Source organism: Rattus norvegicus, chromosome 5 (genome assembly GCF_021556685.1).
Source record: "Rattus norvegicus strain SHRSP/BbbUtx chromosome 5, alternate assembly SHRSP_T2T, whole genome shotgun sequence".
Classification (NCBI taxonomy): domain Eukaryota; kingdom Metazoa; phylum Chordata; class Mammalia; order Rodentia; family Muridae; genus Rattus; species Rattus norvegicus.
Window position 1 is genome coordinate 60541739 of NC_141538.1, and position 21294 is coordinate 60563032.

Below are 21294 nucleotides of genomic sequence, written 5' to 3' on the forward strand. Positions count from 1 at the left end.
TGGCAGAGGTCATAGGAGACAGTGCGTGATGTAGGTTAAATACACAGACCCCACATACTTCTCTCAGTACACATCTTACTGCCTCGTCTGGTTTGTGGTAGCAATCACCATATATTTCAAGGTAAAGTTTCTATCTTATAAATAAAATAGTTTTTTTAAATTATTGTTATATGAAGTGGCCATGCTACATTATGTTTAGGGCATTTAATTGTAAATAGGTCATTTTCTCATTTCTTGAGCATTGGTTTCTTAAGAAATATTATTCCGTGTATCCATAAGAATACATATTGCTTGCTACATATCACACAGTGAGGGCCTAGACTGACCATGAGCTCTGATGACTTAATGGGAACTTTTCTTGCTGCTACTGAATTCAAAGTAAGCCACCATTGAACGTAAGTAAATAAACTAAGTCTTTAGTCTAGTTTTTATTTTCAACTACTGAATGTCTCTTAAGTCTATTCCCTGCACACAGTTTTCACCTGACAAACATGTTAAGCTTGTCAGTCTCGTTAGAGGAGTGATCGATGTCATGTTGGTCTAAAGTTGGCCTTCGAGAGAGTTCTGAACAAAAGGTGCCTGTGGCTTGTGGCTTTAACGCTTTCTGTCTTCATCCCCAGGACGCTTACCGTTCTCTATCAGAGTTCTCCTGGAGGCCGCCGTTCGGAACTGTGACGAGTTTTTGGTGAAGAAGAATGACATTGAGAATATCCTGAACTGGAGTATCATGCAGCATAAGAGCATAGAAGTGCCGTTTAAGCCAGCCCGAGTCATACTGCAGGACTTTACGTGAGCCCGCCGCCCCCTTGCTCTCCCTGCCTCCCTTGTCAGCCTATCAAGAAAGTTTTTACTGTGACAGAAAGGCTTTGTCTCTGAGAAGCCAGGAGATAAAAGGAAAGCTAGGGGCCCCCGGAACAAGAGAAGACTGCAGTGTCTCTAGTAGTCACCCCATCTCACCAGTGACAGGGGTGCCATCCTCATAACTGGTCACACCGGGAGGGGTAGGAGACAGCATGCAGGAGGGCGAAGTGGAGTCTATGTGCAGGCCATTGCACCTGTTTTGCAGTGATGTTATTCTATTCCTTTGGTTTCTTTATGTGGAAGAAAATCATTAGATTTTATATTTTGAAGATAGTAGAAGAGCTGATTTAATTAGTATAAGTCTGATTGACAGCCCATTTTTCTAAGTTCTAACTATTCTTTTTAATTGTATTAGCCTTGCATATGGTACACTGTTGCATAAGGGATTTTTTATGGAAGTAGGTAAGGTCCATTGAGCATATTGTCCCCATACCTCCTACTCCCCCTTTTCTCCTCCCTTCACCTCCTGTAGGCCTCACTGCTCTCTGAAACTGCTTCACATCTCTTTCTGTGTGATATACATATAGACAGCGTTATACATCTACATAAAACTTAGGAGCCACGAGTGAGAGAAAGCATACATTGGTCTTCCTGACTGGTGTAGTTCACTCTGTAGATTATCTCCAGTAGCGTTCATTTTGCAGCACATGGTTTAATTTTTAGGGTTAAATTTAATTCTTTGGGACTAACATCATTCGTACTGTGTGCTCCATAATTCTGTTTTTATCCACCGTCCTTTCTTAGAGACCTAGTTGGTCACATAACTTAGCTGCTGGGACAGGGCTACAGTGAACACCGATGTCCAGTGTCTCTGTGAAGTGCTGTTGGCTTGGAGACTTTGGGTAGATACTTTGGTTAGGTTATCTGGAACATCTAAAAACCATTTAGGTGGTTTTTTTCTTTTTAAGAAATCCCTGTGCTGACTGCCTTTGTGGATGGACATTGCCGTGCACACTGTGTACTGTTGTTCCCTTTGGTCTGTGTCCTCCGTATATGTTGGTAATTTTCTGAATGACTTTCATTTTGACCAGAGTAGAATCCCAGTGTAATTAAATTCATTTTTCTTTGATGGCTGGTGAGGGACTAAACATTTTTATGTGTTTATTGGCCATTTTTATTTTATCTTTTAGGAGCTGTCTTTGCATTTCATTAGTCTGTTTATTGATTGGGTTTTTTGCTTGTTGAGTTTTTGAGATCATTCCATATTCTAGATGTTAGTTCTCTGTCCACTGTATCAACAGCAAAGATCATCTCCCCTTGGGTCAGCTGCCCTTTCACCTGATAAACTATTTGCTTTAGTGAACAGAAGCCTCTAAATCAAGGACGAGGAAATCTCCAGTGTTATTCTTTGTTTAATGTGGTGGTTAGTGTCATCAACTTGACAGAATCACCTGGTGGAAAGGTCTCTGAGAATGTCTTTGGTGGACTGTCTTGATTGCATTCATTGACGTAGGAAGAGCTGTCTTAATTGTACGCAAGACCATTCCCTGGGCAAGATCCCAGACTGTATGAGTGGAGTGCTGTGTGAGAGCTGAACATGTGTTCTTAGCTCCCTTCTAGATCAACTGCTTCAAGCTGCTGCCTTGACTTCCCCATGAAGGGCTGTACCAAGAGCCTGGTTACAGTTCAGTAATCCCTTTATCCCTTAAGTGGTGTTTGCCATTTTATCACAGCAAAGAGAAAAGAGGCAAAGACACCCTGGGTTGCTTTGGCAGCCTGGGTCTTTTGGGTGTCCGAGTGGATTTTAATGTTGTGTTTCTTCGTATCTGTGAACAATAGTATTAGAATTTTGATGAGGATTACACTGAACCTGCAGGTGATTTGGTAATGTAGCTACTTACACATTAATTCTTCCAGTCCATGAGTATGGAAGTCTGACCATCTTTTAGGGTCATCGTATTCTTTCCTTGGTGTTTTGAGGTTGTCATTGTAGAGACGTTTTATTTCTTTGGTAAGTCTTATTCCAAGGGATATGAGTCTGGTCTAAAGTTGAAGGGGTGCTCTGGGAAGCAGTCGCTCTCATAGAGTTCTTGAGTGTAAACATACTGGTCTCCCATGGTTTCTTGTGTTTTAAGTTAATATATGGTAGAGTTCTACAAGGAGATTCTGCTCAGTCTTACCACTTGCCGCCTATGTGATTTCCACCCAAAGAAGTAGATGCCTAGGCCTTCCGCGTGTCTAAGTCGCCTTCTGTTAGCTCCTCTCAGGAGATGGTCCCTTGTCAGTTACTAACACTGACAAACCCGCAAATTCCAGTCACACCCGTTCGTGGCTATTTCACACTTGCTTCTTTCTTTCCTCAGGGGCGTGCCTGCTGTGGTTGATTTTGCAGCAATGCGCGATGCTGTGAAGAAGTTGGGAGGAAATCCAGAGAAAATAAACCCTGTCTGCCCCGCTGACCTTGTAATCGATCATTCCATCCAGGTTGATTTCAACAGAAGGTGAGGAGACTTGGGAGAAATGCTTTGGGTTTCTGCTTTGTGCAAAATATTAGAATGTATATCTTTTTAAACTATGTGTACGTGACGCAGCTTAGCAGGTTGGGGCGCTTGCTGCCAAGCCTGAGGCCCTGAGGTCCATGCTTGAGACCACATGGGAGAAGAAGGGAACCAATTCACACACGTCACTCTCTGACCTGTACACGGGCCATGGAGCATGCATGCCCACACATACCTGTATACATTCAAACAGATGAAGGATATTTTAATGCACATATGTATATAAGAATATCTTTAAAGGTGTTGCCAGAAAATAGACTCTCCCGTGAATGATACTGGGAGGAATGGACTGTGTAAACCCGTTATTGCTGTGTTTGCTCTGGATAGGAGTGGTCTGCATCTAGTAGCTTGACTATAGCTTGAAGTCTGACTCAAAACACACATGTACATTTTGTCCTGAGAGGTTGTCGTGCAAGTGCATGTCTGACTTCTGAAGGGTTTGGTTGCTCTGAATCAACTGCAGCGTTTTCCCTGTGTTTATCACAAGTAACTGTTCTGTCTTTGGCTACCCGGGCCTTGCCATAGTGCCTGCTTGTTTTACCTTTCATCTTTCCTGCTTGGGATATACCTCATCCTCTCCTGCCAAAATCCATCCCATCTTTCATAGCCAGCTTAAATCCTTCATTATCTAGCCTCTGTCATGTTCATCTTTCGTGCTTCTGTCTAGAGTGGATCCATAAGTCCATGGGAGTAGGGTGTCTTCAGTTGCCTGGTTTGCTGGAATGGAGCTGTACATGTGATACACACTTACCACAACTAAAGCGGTTGGCCTTGAAATTATCCCTAAGTTAATGGAGAAGTAGCATTAACATGAATGACCAAGCTACCTTGAGATGGGGACAAACTAAATCTCTGAAGCTGATTGGGTATCTCCTTTCCACCTATCTCTGCCCTTCACATCCAAAGGTATGGGTAGTAGAGTGTCTTTTCAAAGAAATTGAACCTACGACTTTACAGTCGCAAAGCAGCAGCATAGCAGTGACCCCTTCATAAACATTAGAGAAATGAGCACATCTTAAGCAAACTATCTGTAGCATTTATAATCCTAACCTGTTCTACAGGTAACTGCGGTTCTGTGTTTACAGGTCAGGTAGTGACGGGCAGTCTCCTGCGCTGTTTACGTGGGTGAACTTTCTGTCTTCATTCTCATTTCAAAAGCTTTGCTAAAACTGGGGAAGGAATCTTTGGGCTAGACGGCATCCAGATAGCCAACATCACCGTGCGTTTCCAGCACCGCAGTAGAATCTGGGAGGTACACATGGTGTACTGTGGACCCAGAGAACACCAGCGAAAGTTAAACTTGAGAAGAAAAAAACTAGTTGCCTCTGCCCTTCGAATCAAAATGGTGTGGGCAGGCAGGAAAAGGGTAAGAGGAAACACTATGATTCGTTCTTTTCCCCGAAAGGCAGAGTTTATACCATCAAGCCGTGAAAGTTCCTATGCAGAGTCAGACGTGAAAGTCACCTAGTGCTGTATAAGAATAACTCAAGGATCTCAGTGGCAGTCGGCAGTGAGAATTGTTTTTCTGACATGCTTACAGGTGGCTTGGATGGTGAGCTGGCCCTGCTGAGGGAAGCTTTGCCTCAGGAGGCAGTGGCTGGACTGGCTGGGCATGCTGCCATGCTGGGCAGTGCCATTCCCTTTGTGTTTTTTTGGCTCAAAAGCTAAAGAAGGCAGCTAGCAGTAGGGGAGGGGGTGGGCTGGTGGCCAGAAACACGAAGTGTGTCTTAAAGCTCAAAGCTACTTCTGTTCACAGTGATAATGACTCAGATACAGTTCAGTCAAAATCAGGTAGAAAGTACAGTCCAGCTGTGGTAGGCAAGCTTATTTATTGAAAGTTGGTTTGGATGTAGGGAAGCAGTCATTATGAGGAGCCTGGCATCTGACAGAAGCATGTTGAGTATCTGTAAGTGGACAAGAGACTTTCCACATTCTCTTAAGCAGTAAGAGTAGCAGTTCGTATTTTCATTCTAATTCAAATATGTTGGATACATAACAGTAACTTAAATTATAAGGAAATAATATTTTGGATGTCTCAAATATTTGACTAGAAAGACTTTTCTAAATTTAGAACTAAAGAAAGAAAATAAGGGACATGTCTGTAGATATCGTGCCTTTAAAAATAATAGGAAGTAAATTATTTGCAAAAAAAAAAAATGTGACAAAGGTTATATCTAGTATGTAAACAATGTAATCTCTTGGGAGGCAGAATCAGGTGGAATTCCATGAGTTCCGGGCCAGCCAGTGCTGTATAATTAGACTGTGTCTCAAAAACAAAACAGAAAAGGAAAGGAATATGTAATCTATTTAGAAAAATAAACCCAGCCGATGAGTTTGTAAAGAACAATATATATTTCCAGTTTAAAAAAAAAATTCAAGAGGTGAACAGTATCAAAAGCTTTTTCAGCCTTGTAGGTGATAAAAAAGTAAAATAAATATTTCTAATACCACATTCTCTTATCAGAATAATTAAGATTAAACCTTAACTGTCCAAGTGTCACGAGGGAGACACTTACGTGTGCTGCTGACAGCACTGTAGTTGGAAATGATGGCGGCAGTATGTAGTGATGCCTCACAGACGTCTGTCTTGGGTCTGGAGAGATGCTCAGCTGATAAGCGCTCACACGAAGATGAGCTTCCAGCACTGATGTTAGGAGACTCAACACTACCAGTAACTCTGGGGACCTGACCCCCTTCTTTGGTTTCTTCTGACCTGCATTCACATGCACCAACAAGCACCCAGACACACAACTGAAAATACAGTGAACCTTTAAAAAAACAGGACATTACAATGTCCTGGATTCAAGCATACTTCTAACTAATACTGGAAATTCAGAAAAGGCTCCCGGCCAGTGTGCTGGCTAGTTTTATGTCAGCATAACAGAGTCATCAGAGAGGAGGGAGAGGCCACCTGTGGAGCATCTTCTTAATTCATGACTGATGGGGGAGGGCTCAGCCCATCCCTGGGCTGGCGGTCCTGGGTTCTATAAGGAAGCAGACCAAGCAAGCCAGAGGCAAGCCAATAAGTGACACCCCTCCATGGCCTCTCTATCAGCTCCTGCCTCCAGGTTCCTGCCCTGTGTGAGTTCCTGCCCTGCCTTCCCCGGGTGATGGGCTGGGCCCTGAAAGTGCAAGCCGAAATCAGCCCTGTACTCCCCAGGTTGCCTTGACCATGGTGCTTCATCATAGCACTAATAATCCTAACTAAGGCAGCTAGCAACTAAGGCATTGTCATAAGTGAAACCTAGACCCCTTCTAAATGTCCCCCTTCACCAAAGGAAATAATGCATTAAATTAGGGCATACCCGGAAGTGGATGGCTCAGTGTCCCACAGTTACATTAGTGAGTAGTTCGCCCTGGGAATGTGCTCACATCGTAGCTCGGTGTGCCAGAATCTAAGTCGTATACATGAACAGTTGCAGCGATAACCAGGCTTTGTGAGCATCAGAGGAGGTGCCAGCCTACTAACCAGCCCCTCTAGGGTTTTAACTAGTCTTTAGTCTTTATTTTTACAACAAGAAACTCTTATTTGGTTGTTGTCATTCAAAATTATTCCCATAAAACCAGAAAAGATCCAAAGGGAAACAAAAATCAATCCCCCATTGGAGATGTAAGTGGGTTCCATACATCCTCAAAGGAAACTAGAAAATAAGACACTCTCTAATTAATATTTAAATGTTTAAGCCAGGTCAATTCAGCATCGAGAGAAACATGGCCAGCCTCCTGAACTGACTGACTCTCCTCACCTTTCCCTTGGCCCCAGAACCATTCTTGGGTGCTGTCTCTCTCCCGTGCCCCCTTTAAGTCACGTGAGCACTGCTCAGTGGTTCTGTTCTGGAAAGTAAAATACAAAATCATGCCCTACTAGAGAAAGGATTTTCTGAAGTCCTACCTCACAAGTAATAATAAAGTCACCTCACAAAGTCAGCCACTCTACCTTAGAGCAGCGGTTCTTAACCTCTGGGTCATAACCCTTGGGGGCCATCCAACCCTCTAATGGGAGTTACGTATCAGATACCCTGCATATCAGACACTTACGTTATGATTCATAACAGTAGCAAAGTCATAGTTAGGAAGTAGCAGTGAAGTAGTTTTATGATTGGAGGTCACCACAACATGAAGAGCTGTAGGAAAGGGTTGCAGCTTTCTGAAGGTTGAGAGCTTGACTTCCTGGTACCTCCTTGGAAGCTGGAGATCCTGGAAGCAGGATTCGGTGATTTCAGGTCTGCCCTGCTGCCCTCAAATCCCAAGTGCTCACACCGTCAGTGTCTCTGGGTTCACACTATTGATGTCTCTGAACTATGTCCTTGATTATTTTTCCTTTAGGTTGGAACATAAAGTGTTGACTTTCGTCATCTCTTGTTTTTATATTTTTTTTAATGGATCTTTTTCGTTTACATGGTCGAAATGGAAACGGTATTAGGAAACATAAAATGCAACGCTGAATGTCGCATATAAATTCAGATCTAGTGCACGCACGTATTAGAACTTTTAAAACATTTTCATTGTGATGTTTTTAGGTTGATTTATTTTGTGTGCATTTGTCTGGGGGTATGGGTGGTGCACGTGTGTAGGTCGGAGGACATGTCACTTGGAGTAAATGTTCTCCTCACACTGTGTGGACTTTAGGGATGAAACTTAGGTTGTCAGCTTGGTGGCAGGTACCTTTAACCACTGAGCATCACTACCAGCCCCCACTGTGGTAGGTAGGTTGGTTAGTGGGCGGATGGGTTGGTTGGTTGGTTGGTTGGTTTCTGGGTGGGTGGTTGGGTGGGTTGGTTTTTAGTGGGTTTTTGTTGTTGTTGTTTTATTTTTCTTGAGTTTTAGTTTTGGAGGCTGACCTAAGCTTTATCTTACCTTTTAAAAGAATGAAAAGTGCTATGCGCCAACCATTCCAGGAGTGAGTACTGGGGCTAATTCCCATGTCTGCTCTAGAAAAGCCAAGAGAGCTGGGTAAGGGTGTCAGGGTGTACACCGTCAGCGATTGGGAGCCTTTGTCTGGTTTGAATATAATTTTGCTCTCATCCTCTGTTGCAGATGAGTGCGCCTAACTAGTATGCCGCTGTCGTATGTCCTGTATTTATCTCGCTGGTTTTTCCCCGAGAATTTCACAACAGTTAATGACTAGGTTTCACGAGTATGAAAGCTATTTTCTCTGGGAATATTACCTGCGAGTTTCTAGGCTCTATTCCATGAAAGTCTCAGGATCTACAAATGTGAATTTACGTTGTGGAATTAAGGGGATTCTTTTTCTTTCTTTTTTTTTTTTTTCTTTTTTTTCAGAGCTGGGGACTGAACCCAGGGCCTTGCGCTTGCTAGGCAACCGCTCTACCACTGAGCTAAATCCTCAACCCCCTTCTGTTTATGAGGCCATTCACATTCGGAGATCTCATTAGTGCTCTAGATTGGAGCTAGGCATGTTGACGAATTGGTAATCCTAGAACCTTGAACACTGAGACAGGAGGATGAGGAGCTTGAGGCCAGTTGTCTACATGAGACCCTGTCTCAAAAAGAACAAAAGAAAAGGCTCACTAGACTGAACTAATTTAGGAAACTTTTGAGTGGTATTAAACTAGTCTTCAGAATTTGGAATTCTAGGTCTGTTTGTTCATTCTGGTAACCGCAGCAAGGCACAACGAGCCACGCTCAGTGTGATATGCTTTGTTTTCATGGTGTAAGGTTGGAACAGCCTGAGCATTTCTGGCTTTTAATCATTCTGTGAAGGTACCTGAGATCATTTTGCCCAACATGTTCTAGGGTAAGCATTCGCTTCATTCCGAGCTTCAGCTGCACATCCTCCTGATGCCGGACATTGAGAAAGCAGAGTGGTGACTACAGTCCGGGAGTGCTCAAGTGTCACAGGAGAGAGGCCACCAGCCACATAATGAGTCACAGTCTCACCTGTACTGGTAGAAACAATGTTTGGAGATCCCTTCTCTGGTGTTCAAAATAAGTTAAACAGACCTGTGTTGTACCCATATTTATTCAGTAAGCTAGTAAATTTCAAAGAGAAGGTTTACTGAATATATAACTTCAATGCACTTACCAAGTGTGGTCACCCCGGAGAAGGAACAAATAATCCCGACTTGGGGACCAGAGGGCTCTCCAGAGGGCCACGCAGTCAGAATCCTGAAGCATCCAGACTAAGGGAAAGAAGAACTGAAGCATCATCCTCCGAGAGGACAGAGGACAGAATCATAAGAGAGCTGCCCTGTGGTGAACCTGAGAGTTGGACTGGAGAATATGAAGGGAATGGAAAAGCAAAGTTCGGGTCAGGCTGAAGAACTGGCTTTCTGAAACAAAGGATTTATAGTTTATCAGATGTTTCAAGCTGATATTGACGTGCGTACATAGGAGACTCGGTACTGGTGCTGATATGGAAGTGAGTCTAGTGGACCGAGAAGCTACGTTCATGATGAATGCTTTGACAGTCATAGTGGACAGAAAGAGAGGAGATGACAGATGAGCCGTTGACAGATGGAGGAGAAAGATGTAGGAAGGAAGGCAAGGTGTTAGGGTTTCCCCCTGATGCACATGCACCAGGGCAGGGAGAGACAGGCAGGAGCCAGAGGGCTGGAGGCCTCAGGAGGAACAGGGAGATGGTGAAACTGAGGAACGGTGCGTGTATCCACCTGCTGAGGTGGGTGCCCGCACTGGAGTCCTGCCTTGCTCTGCTCCAGCTGGGCCTCTCCTTTCTCCATGTCTTCCTCGCTTTCCTCTAACATGGCTATACTCAGACGTTCAGTTTCTCAGTAGGATCAATACTGTTTTCTCTACAGAGTTCAGAAATAAATATTTCAGGCTTTGGTAGCCACATGCTATCTGTCTTATAACCCATCCCCAGTCTTTAAAACAAAGTCATTCTTTGGGGATGAAGCATCTACAATATTGAGCTGAATTCAGCCCTGGAACTTAGAGTTCATAGACCCCTGCTCTAATGTCTCTTAGAAATTGATTTCATTCAATATTCATGTCACGGTAGGAGGACAGGGTAGGTATATTCACTAAATGCATTTTTGAGAGGTAATACGTACTGGCTGTTTTTATCTATAAAATCACAGCTCTAACTTCGAAAGGAATATGATGCTTATTCTGAACCAAGTATGCATTCCCCCGGCCTAGGAGTGCGGCTGTGGGTTGCCCCTGAATGGCATGCCACACTGTGGAAGTGGTTATATAGACACCTTCATGAGCCAGTACGTCTGCCATAGACATTGGCAGCGATACCAGTTGTCAGGTTTCAGAAGGCAGGGAGCTCAGCTGGTGATGACCGTAGATGTTGTCTGACATGCTTGGCTTGGTCTGTTAATAACTCAAAACATCCCAAGGGCTTCACTTGACAGAAGGATATCAGGTCAGGAGCAGAGGTGGGTGATGGATACTGTCCGAGGAACTAATGATAGCCTAAGACAGTTTTAGCTCTGGGTCTGCAGCACCCCAGCGCTGTCCAACCAAATGGTTCTACCCAGCCAATCAGTGTGAGTATCCGGGAGGCTTTTTTAGGGAACGTTAGTTCACACCTTCTTCCTAGCTTTCCCTGGCTGGATCCCTTCATCTTTCTGCCTGGATTGATGTCATTTCCTTCTTCTTGGAAGCTCGGCTGGTCTGAGTTCAGGCCCTTTCTGCACACTCCTGTGCCATCCAGTCCTACACGTCCTGAGTTAGTAGGAACACTTCACCCTTGTTTGGCTCCTCCTCTTTCCTGCCCGAGCCTACTGAGCAGTGAAAATGCAGCTTTGGAGTTCTCAGTAGCTAATTTGTAAGTGGAAGGAAGGGCTGAGGGTGAAGTGGAGACTGGGAAACAGTCAGACCAGGGTTCAAATGACAGACTGATCAGCCATCTGACCACGACAACTCATCCGACTTCCTTGTGCCTCCCCGGCTGCTTCTGTGGGTTGTGCTGATGACAGTGAGACACTAGAGACAATATGGGGTGGAGGTAAGAATGTGGACACCAAGCCAGAAGCCTAGATCTCACCACCTAATAGCTGCAGGGCACCCGGCAGCTTTAGCGGCTGTGTATCTCATTCTCCTCACTTGAAAATGGGTACATTAGAAGTGCCTAACTCAAAATATCATTTTGGAGACTCAATGAGAAAATTAATCAGGCAGTTAGAATAGTAGTTGTTCTCCAGTAATGTCACTAGTTAGTGATTGTATGAGTGGAGCTTGACTTGAGGCTTAGCTGCTTAGTGTTTCCTCATAGCCCGTATACGGACTGTGGGTGCCTTCTATGTGCTAAACATGCAGAGCTGTGACTGTGACCTAGTCTACCTGAATGGCCTCGAATAAACCTCTGCATGTGACCTGGGGTTTACCATTGTTCGTAACCAGCTGCATAAACCCCAGTGTGAAAGACAGGAGCCTGGGACTCTGACAGTGGACCCTGCCATTACTCTTCACTTTCTCCAACATAAACACATCAGCATGGACCTCCACATGGCTCAGCAGAGAGAGGAGAAGCAGGCGCAGAAGCAAGGGTTCCCTATGTGTCTCTGCTGCTCTGTCACAGGTCTTGAGTTTGTCCCTCGAGTGAGACTTGGGGCTTAACTTTCAGCGGAATTGAGCTCATGTTTTTCCACCGTGCTTAAGGGCTTGGGAGGAATCCCTGAACCAAGTCATTTGTAACATGCATTTGCAGCTTGCCTCGGTTTTCCAGCTGGCGAGAGAGATGTATACCAGCCTGCAAACCTGCGGATGCAGTTGCCATCTCATCGATTCATCACCAGCAGGTTGGATGGGCAACATTTGAAGCCTTGCAATTTATACAGTTAGATTCTTTCTCTTTGACAGGGCAGACAGTTTGCAGAAGAATCAAGACCTGGAATTTGAAAGGAATAGAGAACGATTTGAATTTTTAAAGGTATGGACCAGAGTTCAGTTTCTCTGTTTGGTTTTCTGTGTCTGTGGGACATAAGGAGAGGTGTGCAGACCAAGTAAACATGTCTTCAGTTTTCTTCCTGTTGTTCAATCCTAGTGGGGTTCCCAGGCCTTTTGCAACATGAGGATTATTCCTCCTGGCTCAGGAATTATTCACCAAGTGAATCTGGAGTATTTGGCAAGAGTAGTGTTTGATCAGGATGGATGTTACTACCCAGATAGCCTCGTGGGCACAGATTCTCACACCACCATGATTGATGGTCTGGGAGTTCTTGGTTGGGGTGAGTCTTCTCCCACATTCCTGTCATGTGCACTCTTCTAGAGCATGCGCCTCCCTCACTTCCTGTGTTTGCATGGTCGTCTGGAGCATGCACCTCCCTCACTGCCTGTGTCTGCATGGTCACAGAGAAAGGTGCTTTGTATGTTCTGTTTACTGCTGTATTTTCAGTTCCTAGACGTAAAATTCACTTTCTGTTTGGAAAAATAAACTGGATTAAGTTTAAGGTCATTTGTATAAGTGAAAATCAACCAGGCATTTGTTAACATTGATGCCTGCCAAGTCTACTCAATATTAAGTGTAGCATTGAGGAGATTTTGGTGCAGGTCCTAGGGGAAGGCACACTCTGTAGAGGGACTAGAGAAAAATGAGTGTTCTTAGGGAAATACAGCTTCATACCAGGTAAAGGTGCTGGCTGGGTTTCTGAGTCTGTGGCTGAGGGACGGTGAGGACTGTGGAAGCATTATTCTGCTCTGCTGTTCACTGCAGGTGTAGGTGGTATTGAAGCAGAAGCTGTCATGCTGGGTCAGCCAATCAGCATGGTGCTTCCCCAGGTGATTGGCTACAAGCTGATGGGGAAGCCTCACCCTCTGGTAACCTCCACGGACATTGTGCTCACCATTACCAAGGTAATATATATATATATATATGTGTGTGTGTGTGTGTGTGTGTGTGTGTGTGTGTGTGTGTGTGTGTGTGTGTGTATGTGTGTGTGTGTGTGTGTGTGTGTGTGTGTGGTCTGTCTGTCTCTGCGTGTGTCTGTGTTTGTCTGTCTGTGTCTGTGTGTCTCTGTGCCTGTCTGTATCTGTGTGTGTGTGTGTGTGTGTGTGTGTGTGTGTGTGTGTGTGTGTGTGTGTGTGTGTGTGTATTGCCTCTTCCACACCTCAGAAAGCCAGTGACGACCTGGAGAGATGGTTCAGCGGTTTAGAGCACCGACTGTTCTTCCAGAGGTCCTGAGTTCAATTCCCAGCAACCACATGGTGGCTCACAACCAATGAGATCTGAGGCCCTCTTGTGGTGTGTCTGAAGACAGCTACAGTGTACTTATTAAAATAAGTAAATAAATCTAAAAAAAAAAAGAAAGAAAGCCAGTAACAAGCAGAAATAAATACAGTGGAGTCTGTGTTCCAGAGAGGCTAGGATACAATATGTTAATAGATATTAAAATAAAATGAAGTAAGAGTGATTCTTGTGGTTAAATTTAGATGGTTATCTTTATTCTTTTCCCTAATTTTAAAAACTGTGACATAAAATATGCAGAAATTAAAATCGTGTCCATATTCCTGTCACTGAGATTGTTTTTTCAAGACAGGGTCTCACTATGTATCCCCAGCTGTCCTGGAGCTCTGTGTAGACCAGGCTGTCCTCAGACTCACAGAGATCCGCCTGCCTCTGCCTCTCAAGAACTCTGGTTAAGGTGTGTCCCAGCTCCTGTCCCCAAGATTTAAAGGTGTGATAATGTCCTGCCAGATTTGTTTCTGAGCAAATGAATTTTAATATTTCTTTTTTTTTTTTTTTTTTGGTTCTTTTTTTCGGAGCTGGGGATCGAACCCAGGGTCTTGTGCTTCCTAGGCAAGCGCTCTACCACTGAGCTAAATCCCCAACCCCAATTTTAATATTTCTAATGTCTTTGTGGTTCAGCAGATCCCTTCCCGACATAATCAGTGTGCTGAGGTTGAAAAGTATTCCCACACATATTTTGCACTTTAGCTACGATTCTTTCTGTGTGGTTCTTTTTCTTTTGTTTTATTACGTGTTTACCTCCCAGTGTGTGTGAGACAGGCCAAGGCATGTGTGGAGAACAGAGGAGAGAGAACCTTTGGGATTTAGTTCTATCCACTGAGCCGTCTCTCTGGCCCCACCTGGATCCTTATGTGTAAACAGCACCTTGGTTACGTGAATAATTTTACACTTTCTTATTTTAAGTCACTTTATTGTAACAGATGTATCTACTAGTTGGAAAGTATTAGGGCTCTTTCTTAAACTCTTGCAGGAACACCCTAGCCCCCTTTTTTATTCACTTGTTTTATAAAAACATTCAGTTACTTTTCCATGGAACATGATTTGTGGCAGTAAGTATTATGTACTATGTCTTTAAAAACAAAACATTTACTTAAATATTGTAATTATATAAGAAAGAAGGTAGTTTCTTGGCCTTTAAACGCTTTTTTCCCTTAGTCATAGAGAATGGAAGCCATTTGTATAGACCTTGTGCAGAAAAAGCCAAAAGGTTTTCTTCGGTTTAATCTTTAAAGACTTTAGAGCTGGATTTATTTGAACACCACAAATTGGCACAGTATTTTCCAAAAATGGAATAACAGGGCTCATCCCAAAAGTGTGGTAGAATGCATGTGACTGAAGGGCCGTCTGTGCCGTCTCAGCTGTCCGTGAAGCTGGGTTCCAGGGGAAGACAGGAGATGAGCAGCCTGTGGGATGTGTAGTAGCCAGAACTGTGCATTAGGTGTGTAAAAACAGATCATTTACCCAAATACTGTGCTTCGTTCTGATATTTGTCATTTAGAACAACTTACCCTGGTGCTACTCATTTTTATTTTTTTGCCATTTTTTCTTCCTTTTTAAAATATAAGAATTTCCTGCAATCTCAGATTTACAGGACGGTTGATAGAAAACTAGTGGAGTCCCTGCCCCCCTAATGTGCATACCACAATGGCCTTCTCAAAACTAAGGTTAATGTTGATGTGGTACTCCTAACTACAGCGCCCCCCGTCCCTCAGTGATGTCCCCTTGCCACCCTGGGATCCAGTCCTGATGCCTTGTTGCCTTTGGGAAGCATTGCAAAGAAGTGGTTCTGTGCTGTAAACAGGCTGTCAGGCCTCAAACTTACCTGTTATTTCCGCCATGTAGCACCTCCGACAAGTTGGGGTCGTGGGCAAATTCGTGGAGTTTTTCGGGCCAGGAGTGGCCCAGCTGTCCATTGCTGACCGAGCTACGATTGCCAACATGTGCCCAGAGTACGGCGCGACGGCAGCCTTCTTCCCGGTCGACGACGTTAGCATCGCGTACCTGGTGCAGACAGGTAAGGGAAGGGCTGCAGGCGGAGACGCTGGGAATGCCTTCCGCCTCCGCCCACACCGTGCTCTTGTATGAGACTTACTCTCCCTCTCTATGGAGACAGATAATGTTGTCAGATTTACGGAGGTGTGAAGTGGAGGTGTGAGGTGGGGGTGTGAAGCGGAGGTGTGAAGTGGGGGTGTGAGGCGGAGGTGTGAAGTGGGGGTGTGAGGCGGAGGTGTGAAGTGGGGGTGTGAAGTGGAGGTGTGAGGTGGGGGTGTGAGGCGGAGGTGTGAAGTGGGGGTGTGAGGCGGAGGTGTGAAGTGGGGGTGTGAGGCGGAGGTGTGAAGTGGGGGTGTGAGGCGGAGGTGTGAAGTGGGGGTGTGAGGAGGAGGTGTGAAGTGGGGGTGTGAAGTGGAGGTGTGAGGTAGGGGTGTGAGGCGGAGGTGTGAGGTGGGGGTGTGAAGTGGGGGTGTGAAGTGGGGGTGTGAGGCGGAGGTGTGAAGTGGGGGTGTGAGGCGGAGGTGTGAAGTGGGGGTGTGAGGAGGAGGTGTGAAGTGGGGGTGTGAAGTGGACCTATGATGGCCAACAAAAAGAGCTCTCTAGTACCCCGGAACCCAGATGTGTGTCCTGGTTTTCAACTGCCGGATTTCTTTATATTGGCACAAGGGATCTTAGTAATGGTAACTTGTTGTCTCTGGGGTGCCTTTTGGGTACCCCCTTCACACATTGGTAGATTGACGGATTCCTTGCTTAAACAATAGGAGAGGAAAACCAGAATCAGAGCCATGTAACTAACCAAGGCTGATTGATAAGTAGCAGAGGGAGACTCGAAGGCTGTGGCTAACTTACTCAGAACGGGTTCCAGCTTGTATTCCTGGCCATACAGCACTGGGGGTTAAGACTTTAGACATTGGGGTTGGGGATTTAGCTCAGTGGCAGAGCGCTTGCCTAGGAAGCGCAAGGCCCTGGGTTCGGTCCCCAGCTCCGAAAAAAAGAACCAAAAAAAAAAAAAAAAAAAAGAAAGAAAAAGAAAAAAGACTTTAGACATTAGATGCAAATTCGGAGTCTTAGTTCTGCCTCATCCTAGCTGCATTCCTTAGAGAATTTACTGAATAATTTTCCAGAGCTGGCATTGCCTCTTTAGTAAGTAAGAATAATAATAGTAATAATAATAATAATAGTACCTGTTTCATGGGATCAGAGTTTGAAGTAATTCATTCGAAGCCCTTAGTACACAAGGCCAGGTACACTAAAGTGCTTATGAGCCAGAGCTATGAGGTGATAATGCTAAGAGTGTCTGTGGCAAGTTGAGGGCAGATGCATGGGTGCAGTCGGGCTGAGGATTCCCCCTGATGAGGAACCTTCACTGTGAATGGAGCCAGGATCTGCTCTGTACTCGTCACCTTGGAAGGAGCAGCAGACCGTGCTGACAAGAAGGGAGAAGCAGCCTGAAGGCTGAGAGAGCGGAAGTGTTGGTGTGTGTGCACACAGAGCTGCAGACAGGCTCTCGTAGTAACACGCCCATTTGCTGCTCGTGCCATTTAGGTCGTGAGGAAGACAAAGTAAAGCACATTAAAAGGTATCTTCAGGCTGTAGGCATGTTTCGAGACTTCAGTGACTCCTCTCAAGACCCAGACTTCACTCAGGTATGAGAGCAACTACCAACCAACCCTTTGCTTCTTTCTGGGGTCGCAGTTGCAGTGGTCTCTGTGTTTTCAGCGGTGGTCCAACTGTGGGAAATTACTCTCTGTGTTGTTGTTATTATAAGGGACAGAAGAGGGTGGCAGAGGGTGGTTAAGGGCATAAACACACCAGGGTGACGTCTCAATGTGGCTGCTGACCTAACCTCTTCGAATGGAGAGGTATGGCCCCTCCCCACTGTACTGATTGACACTCTGCATAGCAAGCTTTATTAAGGTAGCTGAGCCCACTTAAGGGCCAAGGCCATTGTTGTTACAGTCCTAGAGAGAACTGAAGGCTCGACCACACCAGTGCCTCTGCTTATCCAGTGATTTGCTTTGTTTTCGGAGAAACTGAATCCATATTTTCCCAAGCAGCCACAATTAGAAAGTGAACCAGACTTGGGGTCCCAGTTTTCATGTGTCCAGGGGAAAAGGTACTCATTGAGTTGTCAGCCTATTTTCTGCAGTGATGGATTGTGGGTACATCCCTCAGTAGAAAGCCCATCTCAGCCTGAAAGCCGTGAGTGAGCTACTCTAGAGAGTAGGGGGTAGAAGAGAGCAGGTAGCCCATGTCCTCTCTGTGAACAAGAGTCCTGCCAGCCCATGCTACTCCTGTGCCCAGCTGAATGTTGGGAAATTAACCTCGCATGTGGTAAGAGGATTGCTGGCTTCCTGGTTCTGGAGTGTGGCTGCATGTTTGTTTGGTTGTTCATTGTTGGGATGTTCTAAGGTCTCCGGTGTAGTTCTGCTCTTTATGAAGTCTATAATTGCTTTTGGCTTGGGCAAACAGGTCGTGGAGTTAGATTTGAAAACAGTTGTGCCTTGCTGCAGTGGACCTAAAAGACCTCAGGACAAAGTTGCTGTGTCTGAGATGAAAAGGGACTTTGAAAGCTGCCTTGGAGCCAAGGTATGGCCTCTGGACTCTCCCTGTGCCTTAGGGTCCAGGCTTCACATTGTTGTGAACCTTCCTGAAGCCTGGTGCCAAGGGCATTTCTTCTATCCTAAACGCTTCCATGGTTCCCCCATTAGCTACGGGCCCAGCAGCTTCCCTGCACCACAAGCTTGCCTATAAATACGACCTGTTTATGCATAGATCCTTTTCACATGAAAACCCTTTTTCTACAGTGTGGTTGGCCCTATTCACACACAATCTGTAGGTCCCTGCTTTTCCCTCTCTGTGTGTGCAGGTCCCTGCTCCATCCCCGGCAGACACCCTACTCTGTTCCACCCATAAAGTTCTGCTCAGATATCCTCCTCTGTAGCACGGCCCTAAGCATCTCCTAGCGGGAAGTCTTCTTTCCCTCACTTGAAACTTCATGGCTCATACCCTGAAGCCCACTGGGTGAGGCTCCATTTTCTTTCATTGAGATTGCTGCCTGTGAGATTTACTGACCCGTGCCAGTGAGCATAAGACTTGCATCACAACCTTTCTGTTAGCCACAAAGCTCCCAGCATGCCATCTGCTGCTCAGTGAGCATCTCCCAAAGGAGGTGGAGGTGGATTTTATCCACAAGGTATCGGTGTTACACCAGATGTTCCGCTGTGCCTCCCATTACTGATCAGAGTCATTGAAAGTGATTAGTTAATGTCACCTTCTCCAGATTGCCACGTGGTCAGAATCAGTTTCAGGCCATAGCCACTCAACTGCACACTGATGAATTAGGGCTCTTTGAAGGCTGTCTTCGAACCGTGTGTCGATTTAACCTCCTAGTCTTGAGGAGGGAGGAAAGCAATCGTTATTAACTTCACTGCTGAGCAAGATCCAGAGCTCACAACTGCCTTTTTGAGTATTTAAAAAGGATAGAGATGGGGGCTGGAGAGATGGCTCAGCGGTTAAGAGCACCGACTGCTCTTCCAGAGGTCCTGAGTTCAAATCCCAGCAACCACATGGTGGCTTACAACCATCTGTAAAGAGATCCGATGCCCTCTTCTGGTGTGTCTGAAGACAGCTACAGTGTACTTTTATATAATAAATAAGTAAATCTTTTAAAAGAATAAAATAAAAAGGATAGAGAGAAATTGAAATTTTCTGGACTATTTCAAAGTTTCCTCATAGAAGCATTTGTTCTGTTGACAGTTGGCACTTAAAACTACTATTGAAGTTCTTCCAAAGTGAGAAGTTTTGGTCATATATATCTTCCCTCTTTAGGGAAGACTGTGTGTGCCCTATTTCTTTCTTACTGCACATAATAATTTCAACCTTCCCTTCCCACAGCAAGGATTTAAAGGTTTTCAAGTTGCTCCAGACCATCACAATGACCACAAGACGTTTATCTATAACGACAGTGAATTCACTCTTGCTCATGGCTCCGTGGTGATCGCCGCCATCACTAGCTGCACAAACACCAGCAATCCGTCCGTGATGTTAGGCGCAGGTGAGCACTTCTGGTTGCAGCCTCTTTGCAGATGTAGACACCAATTGGCCCAGGAAGTTCCTGTGCAACAATAGCATCCAACACAAGATATTCGAAGTAGAATCCGTAGCGTATAACAGCCTTCTTTTGTACTTAGCACAGAAAGTAGGTAGAGGGAAATAGCAGAAGCCGGATTTCTGCTAACCCCGAGAATCTGCCTGAGAAAGAAGAAATAGAAGAAGAACCTGTTGTCATGTCATAGACTTTGTTCCCATAAGCCCCACCCGGACAGTGAACTTTGCATGGTCTTGGTGCACTGGCAGTTGGCAGCCGAACTGGGGCACAGGGCATGGGCCGATCAAACACTGTGTGCCCAGCCTGTTGTGCAATGCTGAGAAGCAGTTAATAGTTACACGCAGAGTTCAGTGTTGGAAGAGCTCCTTAGTTCCGATGTTTAGTCATCCTTGAGAGCCTCCCTTGGGTCCAGAGACCAGAGCCCACAGTTCTTTCTTAGTGGGCCAAAGGGAAACCTTTTTAAAGTTCAACTTGGCCATCTAAACTTTCCATTCTTATCTGGTGTGAACCAGTCTTGTCAGGCGGCAGCAGCAGCCCCCTCATGGCCTTGTCTCCCTCACCTCTTTGCCTCACGTCTTCCCCATAGCTGTGATGCTTCTGGAGTCAGAGTCCCAGCTCTTCTATCACAGTCCAGGGGCCCGGGGCCTCTGGTCTTCCTCTTTACGGATTCCTGTGCTTTAGATCTGCTGCAGGCTGCCCGGATTCGCTACCGTTCAGCACACAATGGATTTGTCTCATAAAAGGCCTTCCCAGTTATAAATCCAAACATCGCTTTAGATAATTTTCCCTCCAAAAGTTAAAAACTCATTTTATAAGATATTCCTAAATGGCGTGAATTTATTTCTTTCATTTGTTCTGTTGACCGTTTTTGTTTTTTGAGAACTTGCGATGTACAGCGGTTCGCTCTGACCTCACAGAGGTTCTGCGTCCCGGATGCTGGGATGTGTGCCACCGTGCCAGGCTGTGACTTGTATTTATTTAAAGGAGCAAGAGTCCTACCTCTTGCTTCATTTCTGTGACTCGTTTGGGCTTGCTGCGTGCATCAGCTGTCTCTGGGTAGCGGACTTTTGTTTTGATCTGTCAGCTGAGAAATGTAACTGGAAAAAAACCAGGCTTTTTCCTAATGTGTCCTTAACACATAAATAAATGGCCACCCGTGCTGTGTCTCTCTGTTTTGCCATTTCACAGGATTGTTAGCAAAGAAAGCCGTAGAGGCGGGGCTGAATGTGAAGCCTTACGTCAAAACCAGCCTGTCTCCTGGGAGTGGAGTGGTCACCTACTACCTTCGAGAGAGTGGAGTCATGCCTTACCTGTCCCAGTTAGGGTGAGGAGGAGGGTGTCATTTCTTTTGTTGATTATGCCTTAGCTTCTGTAGTCCTCTGGCATCTGTGTCTGTGTGTAATGGCTATGAGCTTGTCTGGTGCTATGTACTTTCATAGCATTTTACCACAGAGTAGGCAGACTTAAACCCTAGCACTCCAACTGCATGGGGCCCAATGAATAGTTTTACTAGTTCATCATACATACAAGAGGGAACCCTGGGCTTCCGGGTGACAATCCCTCCTTCCCCCAGAAGAGGGCGCTGTTCCTCATTTGCACTGAGATGAACCACAGGCTGGTTGGTAGTGGCCGTGCAAGCGAGTGTGTACTTT

At 45.3% G+C, this 21294-nt stretch overlaps 1 protein-coding gene across 1 annotated transcript in view; it reads left to right on the top strand.

Annotated features, from left to right (window-relative positions):
* Aco1 (aconitase 1) overlaps positions 1-21294 on the top strand; it is a 55816-nt gene that overhangs the window by 19371 nt on the left and 15151 nt on the right. Inside the window, 10 exon segments of the mRNA NM_017321.2 lie at positions 621-789; positions 3165-3302; positions 12153-12222; positions 12337-12520; positions 13006-13145; positions 15382-15553; positions 17077-17177; positions 18004-18120; positions 19429-19588; positions 20831-20966. Of these exon segments, the coding sequence (NP_059017.2) occupies positions 621-789; positions 3165-3302; positions 12153-12222; positions 12337-12520; positions 13006-13145; positions 15382-15553; positions 17077-17177; positions 18004-18120; positions 19429-19588; positions 20831-20966 (1387 nt within the window).